The sequence below is a fragment of the Nycticebus coucang genome, chromosome 20 (assembly GCF_027406575.1).
Source record: "Nycticebus coucang isolate mNycCou1 chromosome 20, mNycCou1.pri, whole genome shotgun sequence".
Classification (NCBI taxonomy): Eukaryota; Metazoa; Chordata; class Mammalia; order Primates; family Lorisidae; genus Nycticebus; species Nycticebus coucang.
The window spans coordinates 56,074,099-56,091,846 of NC_069799.1; the positions used below are offsets into that span (position 1 = coordinate 56,074,099).

Sequence of the window (17,748 nt, forward strand, 5' to 3'; positions counted from 1 at the left end):
TTGAAGGCCATTTTTCTTACAGAGCATTTCAAGGATATTTTGTTTGGGGGTATTACTTAGAAAAGTGCCAGCTAAGGTATTTTATAGCCATCCAACATCATTATGTAGTTTTCTGGCTTGCAATTTTTTAAAAACTGTGAAGTTTCTAAATTCTGGTGTTTTAAAATATTTTGTCTCAATACCGGCTTATTGGCAAAAATAGAAACAGAATGTTACTAACAACCCATGCCACAAAACATCTCTATGTTCAGAATATGATGGAAAGGTGACTTACCCATCTGAGGGTGGATTTCAGTTGCAGCACTACTTTCTTTTTTAAGTAGAAATCTGTGTCTTCCTGTTTTAGGAGCACTGATTTTATGTATCAGAGATAACGTTTTGATCCCTGTTGATTGAGTGTTGCCCTTTTTAGCAAGTAAAAAAGAAAGATGATTTTAGATAAATAGCTCCCCTCATTTTAAAGTTGTATGCTGAAGGTATTGATGGAGCAATAGACCTGACAGCGCCACAGTTATTGAATATTCATGTTCTTTATGATGAATGTTAAAATGGCCAGTATCTAAATGGTTGAGCCATTTCGTTCAATAACTCAGTGTGAAAAGGCCATAATGAAGATAAATAATCCTTCTTGCAATAGACTTTTTATAGACTTAAAATTCCCAAAACATCTGTGATGAGGATTATGCCTAAACATTCACTTTACGTTATAGCAAGTATAGGAAATACAAATTTAGGCTCAAATACTAAAAATAAATAAACAACAACAAAAAAAAAACCTCAGCACATATTTAATTTATAACTCTAAAAGAAATGTCTATGTTTCTAGATTTTCCATTTGCTGATGCCAGGTATTTTTCTGAATATAGAATTCCCTTTGAAGCTAGTCATTTAAACTGAAAGGCAAAATGAGGGCTAGACATTGTTGGAGTCATTTAAAATTTAATTTTTTAAGGCTGAAAATATTTTGGCTATGCATGTTGATCGTTTATAAAATAATCTGGAAGGGCGGCGCCTGTGGCTCAGTCGGTAAGGCACTGGCCCCATATACCGAGGGTGGTGGGTTCAAACCCGGCCCCAGCCAAACTGCAACCAAAAAGTAGCCGGGCGTTGTGGCGGGCGCCTGTAGTCCCAGCTACTTGGGAGGCTGAGGCAAGAGAATCACTTAAGCCCAGGAGTTGGAGGTTGCTGTGAGCTGTGTGAGGCCACGGCACTCTACCGAGGGCCATAAAATGAGACTCTGTCTCTACAAAAAAAATAAATAAATAATAATTTGGAAGCTGATGTTTTTCATTTCAAAAGATTGGGAGGTATGAAATAAGTGGGGAAGGAAACCATAGGCGATGATTACACAGTTAATGATTATACAGATGAAAGAGTCACTATTTTAATTGGCACACAAACTTTATGGCCACCCTTTACTATTACTATATTATGACTATACTACTGTGTGTATATATACATAAAAAAATACAGCACACTACTACTGTATGTATATACATACGGTATACCATATATATGTACATATAAGGTCTGACAGTAAAGTTCACAAACTTGCCTCCATGTGCCTGCGTTGGCAGCACTGTACACATACCTCAGTAAGGTTTCAAAGCCTTGGTATGTCAGTGTCTCACAGCTGTGTTTCTGTGGACGTGTGGCGATGTCTGGCTGAGTTGTTTTCATTATTGTTATTGGGTGGCTGTTGTGAGCCTATCAGAGCTTGAATTAGAGCAATGAACAAACATTTAAATTCTTGTTAAACTTGGAAAAAGTGGAAGTGAAATCAGGGAATAACTGTTAGTCCAAGTCTGTGGGGATAATTCTGTGAAGAAAATGGCAATGGACAAATGGAAAAACATTTTTCTGAGAATAGAGAAAGGATCACTGATGAAGAAAAGTCAGGTGGCCAGTAATGAGCAGAACTTAAGAAAACATTGCAAAAACTCATCCAATTTTGTATCAAAATCATTAATAACTGTGACTGTGAGACACATAGAAGAACAAGTAAATATGGATAGAGATACATTTAGGAAAATCCGAACTGAAAATCTTGGCCAACAACTCGTGGCTCTTGCATCACAACAGTGCACCAGCTTACACAGCACTGTCTGTAAAGGAGTTTTTAGTGAGTAAACGAATAACCGTATTAGAACACCCTCCCTCCTCACCTGGTATATCCCCCAATGACTTCTTTCTTTACTCAGAGATAAAGTAAATATTGAAAGAAAGGGATTTTGATGATGTTCAGTACATCAAGGGTAATATGATGACAGCTTTGATGCCCATTCCAGAAAAGGGGTTCCAAAATTGCTTTGAAGAATGAACTAGGTACTGACATTGGTGCATAGAGAGGTCTTCAAAGGTGACCACAGTGCTATTCAACAATGGGATATGTAGCACATTTCATAGCATGTGTTCACAAATTGAATTGTCTGACCTCATGTACCATACTGCAATACTATATGACTGTGTTTCTGTATAGGTATACAAATAGATAAATACAATTATATATGTGTGTATGTGTATTTATATATATACACACACACAGGGTGGCCATAAAGTTCACGTGCAATTTAAAATCCCACACTATTTTAAAAATGCACATGAACTTTGTGGCCACCCTAGATAGTGTGCGCACACCAACACACATAAAAAATATCCTTCCTCTAGGAATCTCCTGTGTACTATATCAGAAGTCACTTGTGATTCATCCATCTAGTACAATATGAGATTGTACTAGAAAGTAGATTTGTTATAGGAAGCCCACTAATGAGGTCATATTTGTGGCTTAATATGATGATTAACATTTATTTCAACAGGGTGCCCTATTTATTTTCTGACTTACCTTTTTATATAGATGAGGGAAGTGTGTGTTTCATTTATTTGTAAGTTTCATAAAGCGTGCCATAGAATATTTCAAAGTCAAGTCATATTCAAGACGATGTCACCTTTAAACAGCCTCCCGTAGGAAGCAGTCAAGGCTGTTCCCCTTTTACGTTTAGCTTTGCTACTTGAAATTCTATAAACGGTATTTAGGGAGCCATAACCAACTTTCCCTTTTTTGTGACCAGAATCTAATTACTCAAACTTAGAATTCTTAATTTGTTTTCCAATTTAAAAACAAATTAGTACTCCAAGGAAGATGAGAACATTGGTGTGAAAACATTACTATATAAAGAACATTAAGGTTTTATTTAATAACACCATAATTTGATGGCAAAACGATCCATATGGGAATCAGAAGATTTTCATTTTTTAATGTAGTCTTTGCTTCTGGCAGGCTGTATAACTTTAGTCACAGTGCCTCAATTTTTCAGAGGTCTGTAAATTAGTGATTGCACCACTGTGGAAATATAATCAATATAAATAAGACTTTTAATAAAAAGGATCGGGAGTTTAAAAGTTAGTCTAGGTATAATTGTCATTTCTGGTTTTGATACTTAAAGAGGTCATTATCAATATTAAAAAGCCTTCATCAAATTTGTTTACTTTTTACAATGTCAAGCATAAGCTCAGTAGATATTAAATAATTATAAATGGAAATCAGATGGATTCTGAGAATCTCTTAACAGCAAGGATTTTCTCCAGTGTAAGGACCATTATCATATGAACATATGTGTGTATACTATTTTTTTTTTTACAAGTTCTCTTTTGAAAATTGTTTTCCTTTCAAATTTCAGATGTAACCTCCCTCCAACCACAGGAGATGTTAGCAAAGATGTTGGAAGCAAAACAAATCTCGTTACTGTGAATCCCAGTATCATAACACTAAAGTAAGTATCTGCAAGTTACCTAACTGTTCAAGAACATTTTTCCACTATTTAACATGTTTCTCAGTCTGAGCGTTAATCTTTTTGCTGAGACGGACCTGCAATACAGCTGGGATGGCATTTTGGGAAAATATATAAGAATACATTTGCGAATTTTGACATTCAATCAAGTTGTGTTTCCTTAGAGTGACAACTCGGTTGGACTTCTAATGTCATAAGCTAAATGTTTCGAATCAAATAAGAACTTATTTCCCCATCTTTTTTTAACAATAGCACAGTTGCAGGCAGTGCCTGTGGCTCAGTGAGCAGGGCGCCGGCCCCATATGCCGAGGGTGGCGGGTTCAAACCCAGCCCCGGCCAAACTGCAACCAAAAAATAGCCGGGCGTTGTGGCGGGCACCTGTAGTCCCAGCTACTCAGGAGGCTGAGGCAGGAGAATCGCCTAAGCCCAGGAGTTGGAGGTTGCTGTGAGCTGTGTGACGCCACGGCACTCTACTGAGGGCAATAAAGTGAAACTCTGTCTCTACAAAAAAAAAAAATCAATAGCACAGTGGCCTTTCCCCATTTTCTTTCAGAGTTTTAGCATTTCTCTTTTTTCTTGGCAGCACTTTCTTGATAAAACTTAATGCAGTTAGAAACTTCAGAGAGTTAGTTCTAGGACAACCTGGAAAAATGCAGTTTTCACTTTGAATAGTTTAAAACTAATGACCATGTTTCACTTCTGCAATGAAATGACCATAGAATCATTGGTTGGTTAATAAAAAAAATCCCATGTACAATTTTACTTCATTTTTTTTATCAAAAGTGACTGCTAAAATAATTAACAGATTAAGGCCCTCCAAATAGTTCTAGCATGTCTTGAGAGAAATTAAAATATTTATGTGCATTCCAAAGCTTATTTTCAAAAAGCTTACAATCATCCTTACAAGAAACTTACTAAGGTGTGATTTAAATCATATATGTGGAGATAGCACAATGCAGGGAGGAAATTTTAAAATACAGTAGAACCTCCATAGTTATCCACTTCCTTAGACCACTCCTTAAGTTGACCTAATTTTCATTTTTCATAGACCAGACATGTACCACATGTATGTATCAGCACAGTGGCCCTAGTTCCTTATGTTGACCAGTTTGTTACAGTCCCTTGAGTAGTCAACTTACAGACGTTCTACTGTGTGTGTGTTTGTGTGTGTGTACAAAGATTTTCTAAAGGAAACTTCTATTTTATAATTAAATATGTACAAAGGGTACACAAATCACAAGTGTTCAGTGCAGTGGCTTTTAAAAAATCTATTTCATTGGATGCATTAATATCAGTCCATAATATACAGTGCTATGGACCACACAGAAATTATTGCTGCATCCAACAGCAGGTGACTGTTATTAACATTACGGTACCAAGCGTCCGCAAGAGACAGTCATTTGTCATTTCTATCAAGAGAATTTTTTATACTGTTATCGACATCAACTTTTACCCAGTGCATTTTTCAAAACTAATAAGTGCATTCCTTTGTGTTTTATTTTATATCTTTTAACTCCCTGTGTATTTTATGTGTTCTTATTGCTTTATTGTTTAAAGACAACCAGAAAGAACTTTGTCGTCCTATGTAGGACCAGAAAAAATATTTCATCATTATAAATTCAGAAGCTATTTCAGTATCAACAAACAACTTTAGAAAAAAATTACTGAGTTGGAAAATAAAATAATACAAGAAATACCTGTCTGGAAAGAATGTAACCCAGTAAGAAAGTAGGAAGTGAAAGCCCACGTATTCCATGAAAGACGGATGAAGCTCTGATCTTAAATATGGACATGATGCTTACTTGAGTGGTTTTCCCTGAGTCCATATTTATCTCTTTAATGTGCAGAATATTAATGGTTCAGTTTTTTGACCACTGGTACATTCAGCCTCCTGTTAACCAAAACTGCTTCTTTGATTATTATTATTATTGTGATTATTATGACTTCCTTAACATTTGGCAGATATGGCAACTTAAAGGAAAAGAAAGCAGTATTTCTGGAGGACATCGCAACCTATGGAGACGCATTTCTTCTTCTGCCAGCATTTTCTTTCAGGGCCAACACTGGTACCTCCTTTAAAGTGTATTACACACTGAGAGAGTCTAAGGCAAGACAGAAGGTTCTGTTTTTCCATCCCAAGTACCTGAAACATCTGGCCCTTTTCTGGAGAACTAAAGGTGTGACCGCGTACCGCTTGTCCACCGGCTTGATGATTGCAAGTGTCGCTGTGGAACTGTGTGAAAACGTGAAGCTGTATGGATTTTGGCCCTTCTCTAAGACTGTAGAAGATACACCTGTCAGCCATCACTACTATGACAACACCTTACCTAAACGCGGTTTCCATCAGATGCCCAAAGAATACAGCCAGATCCTCCAGTTGCATGTGAAAGGAATCCTCAAACTGCAATTTAGCAAGTGTGACATAGCCTAGAGAAAATGTCTTCAAATGGGAATCATTTGAATATAACGTGGTAGGTAGCAGTGTCTCCAAACACTAAAGGATTTGGTAATAGAGTTTTACAGGAAAAGCCCCCAAATTTGTTTTGACCAAAGTTCCCCATTAACTTTGCAACTTCGGCAAGTCCTTCAATCATCCTGATCTTCAGTTTCTTTCCCTGTAAAGTGAGGACCATCGCGTTTGACTCATACAATTAAAATGTGATTAAATTATGAAAACTCTTGGCAGAACATTTGGTGTGAGGTAGGGACTCAATGAAATTTTTTTTTTTTTTGGTTGCTATTTATAATGGCCATTTCAGCCCTCACCAGACTGCTAGTAAAAGGCATGTTATCTTGGATACCTTTTCTGAAGAGAATGGCTAACTTGGGGCAATTGTTGAGTTTCTATCTCTGGCATATTGTTCTTTATTGCTGCTATCCTTCCCTTTTTTCTTTATGTATCGAAGAATGCATACAAGAAAATTGTGTATGTAAATAAGAAATCCTTGATCACTCAAGAATGAAATTCTTCTTTGTGCACTTGTGATATTAGTTGCAATAATGTGTTGGTTGGATTTCAGCCGCTTCTTTTCCTCCTTTATCTACAATTTTTTCATCACTTTTTATAATTTTGTATTAATGCTGCTCCTCACTCTTAGACCTTTTCCTCTCCCACTGACAGGGTGTACTTTGAGGATATAGTTACAATAACACCCACTCTTTCTTACATGTTGTCTATAGATCCCTCAGTCAATGTATTCTTTTAACAAATTATTGAATATTTACTTAATGTCAAGCAAATTAAGGGTCTGTGAGAGGGATATAAAGAAGATAACTGCTTCTAGCAGAAGGAAACAGATTTAACTTAAGCAATTATAATTTCCTGGTCAGTGCACTTAGAAAAGAATATTATAAGTGTTAAAATGATAAAAGTTATAAATAAAGTGTTAGGAGGAATAGAAGCAGAGATAATTAAATCTATTTCAAATACAGTCATGTCTCCTTATCCACCAGGGATATATTCCAAGACCCACAGTGGATCCCTAAAATCAGGCATGGTACTGAACCCTGTAGAGACTGTTTTGTTCTGGATATAATACCTATGATGTTTAATTTATAAATTAGGCACAATAAGAGGTTAACAACCATAACTGATAATAAAATAGGACAATTATAACAATATACCTTAATAAAATTATATGAATATGGTTTCTCTCTCAAAATACTGTAGTATTTTCAGACTGTGGTTGCTCATAGGTAACTGAAACCACAGAAAATGAAGCCACGGATAGGAGGAGAGTACTGTCTCTCTTTCAGAGAAAAGGTGATTTTTGAATTACAGCTAGAAAGTGCATACGTATTTAGCAAGTGAAGGAGACTGTAGGTAAAGGGGAGATAATAGGAGAAAAGGCTGCCCCTTGATTTTGATGTATTAAAGTGAGGTCATTGGAAGGTAGACCATGGTTTTTGACCCAAGAACTGCCACGTGAGGGCAGACTATGGAACGTGGAGGTGGTGGGTTGGGCCTACATGTTTGAAGTGGGAATATGATGACCTGATCAATTTCATAGACGAGCTATAAGGATAAGACACACCATAACTTAATTTTCCCTGTTTGCAAAAATGCAAGGTGGTTTCGGCCTGGGTCTGGTTGCCTGTGCTGGCGCAGAATAGCAAATTGCTGAGACAACAAGGATTGCCAGGGAAGAAAGAGAATTTTAATGGGAAAGACATCTTGTTCAGGGAATCAGGGAAGCAATTTCAAATCCAAGGGAAGGAGGCCTTTGGAGGATGGACATTAACAAAGGGGCTACCAGCTGGGGTGGGTTGTGGTGAAATTGACAAGGGCTGTGTGCATTGGAGTGAGTCATGGCAAATGGGAAGTCTGGGCAGGGGCTTTCGAATCTCAACTACTTTCTCTTTCAGAAATGCCACCATTTCTGAGAAACAAATCAAAAAGTCCAATAGTTCGAAGTTACAGGGTTATTAACAATGACTAATAATAAGACAATTATAACAATATACCATGGTAAAAATTATATCAATATGGTCTCTCTAAAGATACTGTAATATTTCCAGAGTGTGGTTGACTACAAATAACTGAAATCATGGAAAATAAAACCTCCTGGCCTAAGAATCCAAAACATAGAAGGGAGAGGATTATTTAAAAAAAAAAAAAAAAACACAGATTTCATTGAAATTTGTTCATAGAGTCGGTTCCATCACAGGGAAAAATAAATGCTTACGTGGGGAATAAAACTCATTGATTTAAACTTCAATACGAAATAAATTTGAGTAGATACTGCCTATCACCATTTCACACTCCTCCCTATGTTATGATGATGCCTGTTAAAATAAGTAGCCCCTCTGTCTACTGAATAAGGTACTTAACTTAAGTAATTTTAATTTCCTGGTTAGTGCACTGTCCCAGGAAGACTAGAAATAAAAGTATAGCAGACCAGGTTGACACGCCAAAATAATAATCTTACCTGAGCCAGATTATTGTTTTACTCACTGCTAACTGTGCTATAGAATGTTCATTTTGGTAAAGTACCTCTTTACTTTGTAGTCAACATTCATGATGTTATTTTTAGTTCCTATGCTCTTCTATATTCCTTATAGCAGATGAAATTCATTAATTTCATAAATTGCTCAAAAGTTTGTATATATATATTTTCTGAAAGGAAAATGCTTTTTGTAACATCAAGTCGAATTTATTGATTATCTTTCTCGTGGTGGTGAATAGGTGGCTTTTTTCTATTGGTCCTAATGGATTTAATTTGTCTTAAATAATCTGTAGCCAGGATTGGGAATGTTTCAATCACACTGTCAGCAATGAATTATTAAAAACAGATCAGTGTTTTATAGTCAGTAAAATGGCTTCCTGAAAATGTTTTATGGCAGGTAGGAATTTAAGCAACTCCTTTCTAATCATCCTGGAAATATATGATTGATGAGTAAAAGTAATGGCATCTACTGAAATAAATAATTAAGTATACAATGTGGAGACTTTATGTTATTTTAACAAAAGTTACTTTAGAGTAGGACATTTAGAGCTTAAGTTTTTCCCATCGAACATCCTATTATAACTTAGGAAATTTTCTCTAAAATATCAAAACAATCTGCAGGGTCACTGATAGGAATTTCAGAAATATTCGAAATGGTCTGAGAATAAGGTACAGAATAATTGATACTCATGTTCTGGCAAAAATTGTTAACTAAAAAAAAAAACTTAATTAATGAAGTTGATACTTTAGAAAGAGGAGAGCTTTATTTATTTATTATTATTTATTTATTATTTTTTTTTTTTGCAGTTTCTGGCTAGGGCTGGGCTTGAACCCACCACCTCCGGCATATGGAGCCGGCACCCTACTCCTTTGAGCCACAGACGCCACCTGAGAACTTTATTTTTTATAAAGGGTAGCAGGCTGTTGGGCAGCCGTTCTAACAGGTTGGGAAGCAGAGGTCCCCAGAAGCCAGGCACCAGTGTTTTCAAAAGAACACAGTAGGCAACAGGATATACCAAGTGGGTGGTCAAATGTATATATTCAACAAGCTATAGGCAGATTCTGAATATTTCTAAAGGGAAATCATGTACATGTAATTGTGCTTTAGCTCTCCTATCTCATCAGGGCTGAGAACTCAGTCCTAAGGTATTTCTGGGGCCCCATTGGCCAAGAGGAGTTCATTCATTTAGCAGAGGGCTTTCAAATTTTATTTTATACTTCACATATTTATTACATTCTAATTATATTTTCATTCGTTCATGAAGTTCAGTAGAAAAAAAATGTGCAGTTCTTTGGTGGAGAAAACTGCACACCTTTCCATACGAACACATCTTAGGTCTTATTGAACATTTGTGTTGGTCCCCTAACAGCATGTTTGGAAATTTTACAACAATCCTACCTAAATTCATATTAGCCAGGAGTCTTTGATTAAAAAGATACCCAGAGGTTTCTTGAGAGTGTACAGACTTTGGTGATTAATCTACAAATCCACGAGATGGAGTTGATAACTTTTGTTTTAATCTTGGTGAAAAAAAAAAAACTTGCAATAATTCACCATTACAGAAGAAAAAGAATCTGTGACTATGTTTTATAATTTACATAGTGGTATGCTGTATTGCCAAAATTCATGTTCTAGCGTATTTTATGCTGTGTGTATTACATAGGACATGTGCTTTATTTGCCTGTTTCTCAAGTGGGTCTGTAGTTGTGATTTCACAAAAAAGTGGGTTGTCAGCCATTGTTTGAAGGTCTCTACCCTCTCTCTAGTGTAGTAGGTGTGTTGTGGAGAACTAAAGGAAGTGAATGGGTGACCCCTGTGGCTCAAAGGGCTAAGGCACTGGCCCCATATGCCAGAGGTAGCTGGGTTCAAACCCAGCCCCAGCCAAAAACTGCAAAATAAATAAATAAAGGAAGTGAACTATGTCACATCACAACATTTCTGTCCCAGTAGAGCATGTGTCCCCTTCCCTGTGTCCCCTCATGATGTGCCAATCATGTCCTTTAGTTGCAAAACATAACATTTAGAACTTTCTAAAATAGGATAAAACATGAATTTCGACATTGCAGCATATCAGCTGTGTACACTGTAAAACGTAAGTTATAGTTCTTCTGGTTCCGTAACGGTGAATTATTGCAAAACTCCCACCAAGATTGGTACAACAGCCACACAAAAATACCTATGAACTTCATTTTGTAGATCTATAGAGCAGCCACCACGAGATAGGACTATGACACGATCAAGAAATCTCTGTGTACAATGAGCATTACTAAAATGTTAGATGGACTGATTTTGACCTTCTACTCTTAAAGTCCAAGTACATCTGTGTGCATTAAAAATGGGGAGCCTGAGTGTTGGTGCTAGATAATTGTAACCCTTTAGTTAGGATTCTAGCTCATAATGCCACACACTACCAGTTTTTAAGAGAAATAATAGCTTGTATGGTTCTATTTTCTACTTGTTGTTCTGTGTCACCAGGCGATATATCAGAGTAACAAGATTCCAGAATAGTTTTCAGCCACCTCAAGAGTAAGGCAGAAATTATGTCAGTTCACAGTCTATAATTCTGCTGTACGGTACCCAGAAAGGACTCCAGAAACAGTTGCATAGAGTTAATTTTTGTACAGTGTAATAATCTTTGAAGTGTTGGGTGTTTTATCCCTTGAACAAAAGGGCAATGACAAATACATCAAGGATATCATGAAGGAAGATTTTCTTCCACATGTAAATTCTAACCCAGTAAATATGTGGGCTCTTAGCCAGGTAATAGTCAAGGACTTTTTTTTTTTTTTCTTTTGGGAGGACTTTCTTTGTTTAAAATACTGAATTAAGCCATATATCAAGCCTGGTTTTGCCTACATTTTTCCTTGCTTATAAAATGTATTAGATAAATATGATATCATGTCAAGTACCTGAAAGTCATTCCATGAATTTCAGGAAGGTTTGGGAAAATTGGAAAATTTCCCCTAACCCTGACCCTAACCCTGCAAAAGACTAACTGCATGGTCAGCGGTGTCACCAGTACCCTCCTGAGAGTGGATGGATGGTAATATTTCTCTTGCCCTTTCTTATTCTGGGTCATGACTCTTCCAGAAGCATTCTTATTCCTATCAAAAAACCCATGAGTGGTATATGGTAAAGATGCACTATTTACATAACCGAGACAGGAGAAACTCTTTACCAGATGGTACTGGGACCCTGGATCACAATCTGGAGAATAATAAATGCCTACATTGTACTATATAAAAAATTGAACTCCAGAAAGCTTAAAGATGGATTAAAAGGTACAACTTTAAAGCTAATAGAAGAAAATATAGAAGAATTATGTCAGATATAGGTGAGGAACTGTACTTTTTAAACATGACCCAAAAATAATTTTATAAAGAATTAAGAAATGATGGACTATATTAAAATGAAAGATTTCTCAACAGTGAATGACACCTTAAAGTTAACAGGCTGGTGACAGACTGGAATAGCTCTTAGAAATGCATAAAATTAATGACATTAATAGAGAGACATTTCAAGGAACTATAAATCAAGAAGACAGGAAACCCACTATAAAAATGAGCAAAAGATTTACAAAGGGGGGAGCTTAGTAGGTAATCAGGATAGGAAGTGATGCTCAGACTTACTAATAATCTGAGAAATGCAAATTAAAGTAAGGTACTATATGTATTGTATTGGAAAAAATTAGCAAGGTCATTAATTTCAAGTGCTGGTGGAAGTATAAATTAATTGAAGAACCATTTTAGAAAGTAATCTAGAAGTTCTAATTTAGTGAAATTAATCACACATCTGCCCTATCGATCAGCAGTTACATTTTGGGATATGTATCTCAGAGAACCTCTTGTGTAGTTCCACAAAAAAAAAAAAGTACTAAGATATTTATTTCATTGTTGTTTTGTGGTAGCAGATAATTGGACACCTTTATTATATTGGTGTCCATCTCTTAGGGAGTCAACGAGTTAACTTTGGTGGACACCTCGTTTGAAATAAAATACAGCAGTTAGAGTCAAGTTACTGGACAGATATAGTACAGCTAGGCTAGATCCTCAACATTTAGTAATTTACCATAAAGGGGAAAATAAGAGCATGAGTACAATGCTGTTTAATTAGTTTAAAGCATATGCATATTCAAAGCCACATATCAAATACGAGAAGGGTACCCATTAAGGAGAAGATACTGAGAGTAGGTTCAGGAGTAAAAAAGAAAAATACACCTGCTAGCATGCTAATACAGCAAGCCTTTGACACATATATTCTTATCTTCATACGGAATATTCTTACTGCCACTAATTAAATATAGAAGCTGAGACTCAAAGTTGTAAGCCACTTAGCTAAGGTTGTATTATACTAGCAGGTGTAGCATTCAAATTCATATGTCTGACTCTAAAGCCACTATTGTTTCCATGATGCAGTTACAAAATGAAAAGTCAATATCATATATAATCGACATGTAATAAACTATGCACATGTGAATGTACATGTGTAAACGGATGAAACCATCTCCACAATCAAGACAGTGTACAAGTCACAGCCATTGCCCCAAAGGTTTCCTTGTGTTGCTTTGTAATCTCTTTCCCCCCTTCCTACCAGGCTGTCCCACCCTGGCCCCCAGGCGATCCCTCATCTGTTTTTCTATAGACTCATTTACATTTTTACACTATAGACTGTTTACATTTTTTTAGAATTTTATATAAATGGAAGCATACAGGTGTTGCATTTGTTTTCGTGTCTTGCTCTTTCCCTCAACATCATCGTAGTAAGAATCACTCATGTTTGTGTGTCAATGGTTTATTCCTGTCATCACGGAGTGGAATTATGTTACATGGATGTAACACGATTTGCTTATCCACCCACTTGTTGACGTACATATTAGTGTATCCAGTTTGGGGCTATTCTGAATAAAGCTACCATGAACACTGACATATGAGTCTTTGTGTGAATGTATATTTTTATTTCTTTGGGGTAAATATCTGGGATTAGAATGACTAGGTTACATGATCAATGGGTATTTAACACTTTTTGAAAAACTACCAAATCTACCAAACTGTTTTCCAAAGTGGTTGTAACACTTCTATTCCTATCAGCAGTGTAAGCCACTGCCTGACGTTCTTAACAAAATTTGGTATGGGCAGTCTTTGTAATTTTAGACAATTCTATTTCACGTACATGTATAGTTGTATCTTATTTCAACTTTAATTTGCATTTCCCTTGTCGTGATCTTTTCTTTTTCTTTTTATTAAATCATAGCTGTGTACATTAATGTGATCATGGGGCACCATACACTAGTTTCATAGACAGTTTGACACATTTTCATCACACTGATCTTTTCATGTGTTTATTTGCCTTACAGATATCTTCTTTGGCAACGTGTTTGCTCACATATTTAGGCCATTTTCCATCAGGTTCTCTTATAATTGACTTCTGAAGGATCTCTGTATATTCTAGATACAATCTTTTGTCAGATAGATGCTTTGCAACTATTCCCCTGGTTTTCCTTTTCATTTTAACAGTATTTTTTTGAATAGTAAAGTTTTAAATTTTACTGAAGTCTAGTATATTTGTTTTTAAATTTTGTAGTTTGTGGTTTTTTTGTGTGTAAACTTAGGAAATCTTTGTTAAACCCAAGATCACTAAGGTTTTTCTACTATGTTTTCTTCTAGAAGGTTTACAGTTTGTCTCTTACAGTTAGGGCTATGACTTATTTTTTTGTATGTGTTTAGGGTGTAAGGTAAGGGTCAAAGTTCATAAGTTTTGCATAAGTTTATCCAATTGTTCCAGAAAAGTTTGTTGAAGAAATTTTCCCCTATTGTTTTGCTTGGCACCTATGTTGAAAATCAATTGATTTACATTTGAGCTTATCTATTGATGGACTCTGTTCTGCTTTATTGATTTATTGGTCTACTTTTACACTACTATCATACCATTTTGATGACTGTATATATCATGAAAGAAAATAATGTGAGCACTTCAGTCTTCCTCTTTTTTCAAAGTTTGTGTTCATGTTTTGTTTTTTGCTGTTTTGGAAGATTTTGCATACGTTTTTTATTTTCTTACATGTTTGGTATAATTCACTAGTGAAATTATCTGGCCTATAATTTTCCTAGAGTGAAGAAAATTTTGAACAATTTTTTTCAATTAATATAGGGCCATTAAGATAATCTATTTTTTCTCAAGTGAGATTTGGTAGTTTGTATCTTTCAGAGAATTTGTCCTCATCATTTAAGTTGTGGAATTTATTGTCATAAAGTTGTTCATTTATGAACATTTGTTCATTTATATTTGCCTATCTTTAAGCAACTTCAGAACTTTTTTCTGAAATGGCTATAAGAAATGACAACTAAATTTGTGAACTCATCCTAGTAAAAATGCTTTGAAGGGTGGACCAGGTGCTGGTGTTGGGGCATAGCTTCCCAAGGGGACTTAGAAACTGATCACAGCGATATTCAGCAATGAGGTAGGTAGCATGTTTTCTAGGAGGAGTTTGCAAACTTAATTATCTGACCTTGTAGGTCATTTGGGATACTGTAACAAAATATCATAGACTGGGTGGCTTATAAATAACAGAAATCTATTTCTCATAGTTCTGGAGTCTGAAAGTATAAGATTAAGGCACCAGAAGCCTCCTGGTTCATAAATGCCCACCATCTTTTTTTTTTTTTTTTTTGTGGTTTTTGGCCGGGGCTGGGTTTGAACCTACCACCTCCGGCATATGGGACTGGCTCCCTACTCCTTGAGCCACAGGCGCCACCCAATGCCCACCATCTTACTGGTCCTCATGTGGCAAAAGGGCAAAGAAGCTATTTGCAATCTCTTTTATAAGGGCACTAATCCCATTCATGAGGTCTTGGCTCTCATGACCTGATTATCTCCCCCACAGTCCCACCTCCAAACATCATTACATTGGGAATTAGATTTCAACATATGAATTTTGGAGCGACATAAACATGTAGTCTATAGAATCTGTACTTGACATGCTGAGTTGTTCCTCTGCCTTCTTGAATATATGGAATACAGTTTTTAACTCTTTTAATGTTCCATCCTGGGTCTGTTTCTACCAATTAATATTCTCCTCCTTGTGAATTATATGATACGCCACTTCTTTAAATGTCTGGTAATTTTTGTGTTGTTGTTGAGTACCAGTCATTGTGAACTTTACCTTGTTGGGTGCTGGAAATGCTGGCATTTCAACAAATATCTTAGGATTTGTTCTCAGAGCAGTTATTTGTAAAGAAATTGTCTCTTTCCGAGGCTTCTCTTTAGTCTTGTTTTGTTGGAATCGGAATGGTATTTATGCTAGTGCTAATTTTTCCCACTCGGAGACAATATGAGTAGCCTTATGCATGAATTATATCAAGCCTTAGATAAGTTCCTGGGAACTGCAACTTTAAACAAAACAATGTATAATGAAATCAGTTGTATCTTAGGCTGCTGTAAACAATAATTAAATCCTGATACCATATTTCTGGTCATAAAAAAAATCACCAAATTTCCAAATAAAGACCCCAAACACATCTAATATTAAACATTGAAATAAATGTGAGTCCTCCATACATCTAAGAAAGATTAATAAGAATGAGAAAGATATTATCTAAGAAAGATTAATAAAAACAAGAAATATACTATTTGAAAAAGATTAATAAAAACAAAGAAGATAATTATTTATCCAATTTTGATGGATCAGTGATGGTCATAGTCTTAGTGGTGGGGGAGCTAAACCAAGGAATAAATGTTTGCAAAGCAAATCCACACAGTTTTAAAACAATCACAACTGCAGCAGCTTGAGGACAGCTTTCTTACCATATCGTATATCACCGTGGAGCTGTATGATAATTGTACACTTCTACAGATGTTTATTTTACAATCATTTGTATTCATTTAGACATTTTCCAACCAACTTATTCTAGTTCAGAGATGCAGGCAGCCAAATGGCCTAATGGCTCAGGGCACATGGTGGCAACCAGCCCTAGGCAGACCGGTGTCCCACGGTGGGGTGCACTCAAGTTACACTCACACCCACAGTCACTCACACTGGGACCATGTAGACAGGAAAATTCCCCTTCAGGCATAGCTTTGGGATGCGAGAAAAACCCCTCAGTCCTGCAGGGGACATGCAAACTTCACGCACACAGGCAGCAGCCCTCTCTGGGGACTTTTTCTCATCAGAGTTATTATAATGAGACATTGATTGAACGAAATAATTCTATTCGAGGACTCACTGTCTGAGCTTTCCCTTTCTGTTGGGTGGGAACATGAATTACCGATGGCCTTTTTAAGTTCCAGGAGGTGTCCCTCTGCTCATTTGGGCCACTCTTTTCCCACAAGCGGGTGATTTCCTCCCACACATGTGCTGCTCTGTACTTGGCTGACGACTGTGGGGGAAACTTCTGTGGAGATCTCTCTGGGACGCCATCTCCACTGTGCCTCCGCCATGGTGTCCCCAGACTTCTAGATCTGCAGCCTCTGCTTCGAGAGACCACCGGACTCTGAGGAAGACACTCCAAGCGGTAGGCTGGGAGATCCTCCTGTCACCTCATTTCTTTGCCCTTTCTCAGGGATCCCTGTCCTGAACTGCCTAATGACCAGTGTTTGAAAACCGTTGTTTCATATACCTTGCCTGTTTCCTTTCTCTTTTTTAGTTGTTTGAGACAGGAAGTTAGATCCAATCTCTGCTACTCTATCTCATCTAGAAGCAGAAATTCTCATAGGGTTTAATGTTTACCGTGTTTGCCTCCTGTTTTTATTGGGCTTCTGAAAATACCTTTTAGGAGTTCCCTTTGCCCATCTGAAATCTGAGCCCATTTTTTAAATTCTAGTATTCTGTGATCACTTTTAACTTAAACCTCCAGAAGTTGGGGGGGGGGGGATCCCATGGGACTAATTGCATTATAAGAAATTTTTATTATGATATTATAAACACATTTTCTGAAGAGCTTACTATACACTTGGCACCTATATAAGAACTTGGCCTACATTATCTCTTATTTAAACTTAAGTCTATGAAGTAGATTTT

General features: G+C 36.5%; 1 protein-coding gene across 1 annotated transcript in view; it reads left to right on the plus strand.

The window, feature by feature from the left end:
- ST8SIA6 (ST8 alpha-N-acetyl-neuraminide alpha-2,8-sialyltransferase 6) overlaps nt 1–6,901 on the plus strand; it is a 98,343-nt gene extending 91,442 nt beyond the window's left edge. The window contains exons 7-8 of the mRNA XM_053572898.1: nt 3,678–3,770; nt 5,751–6,901. Of these exons, the coding sequence (XP_053428873.1) occupies nt 3,678–3,770; nt 5,751–6,219 (562 nt within the window). The 3' untranslated portion in view covers nt 6,220–6,901. The remainder of the gene's footprint in view (nt 1–3,677; nt 3,771–5,750) is intronic.
- Nucleotides 6,902–17,748: the final 10,847 nt, after the last annotated feature.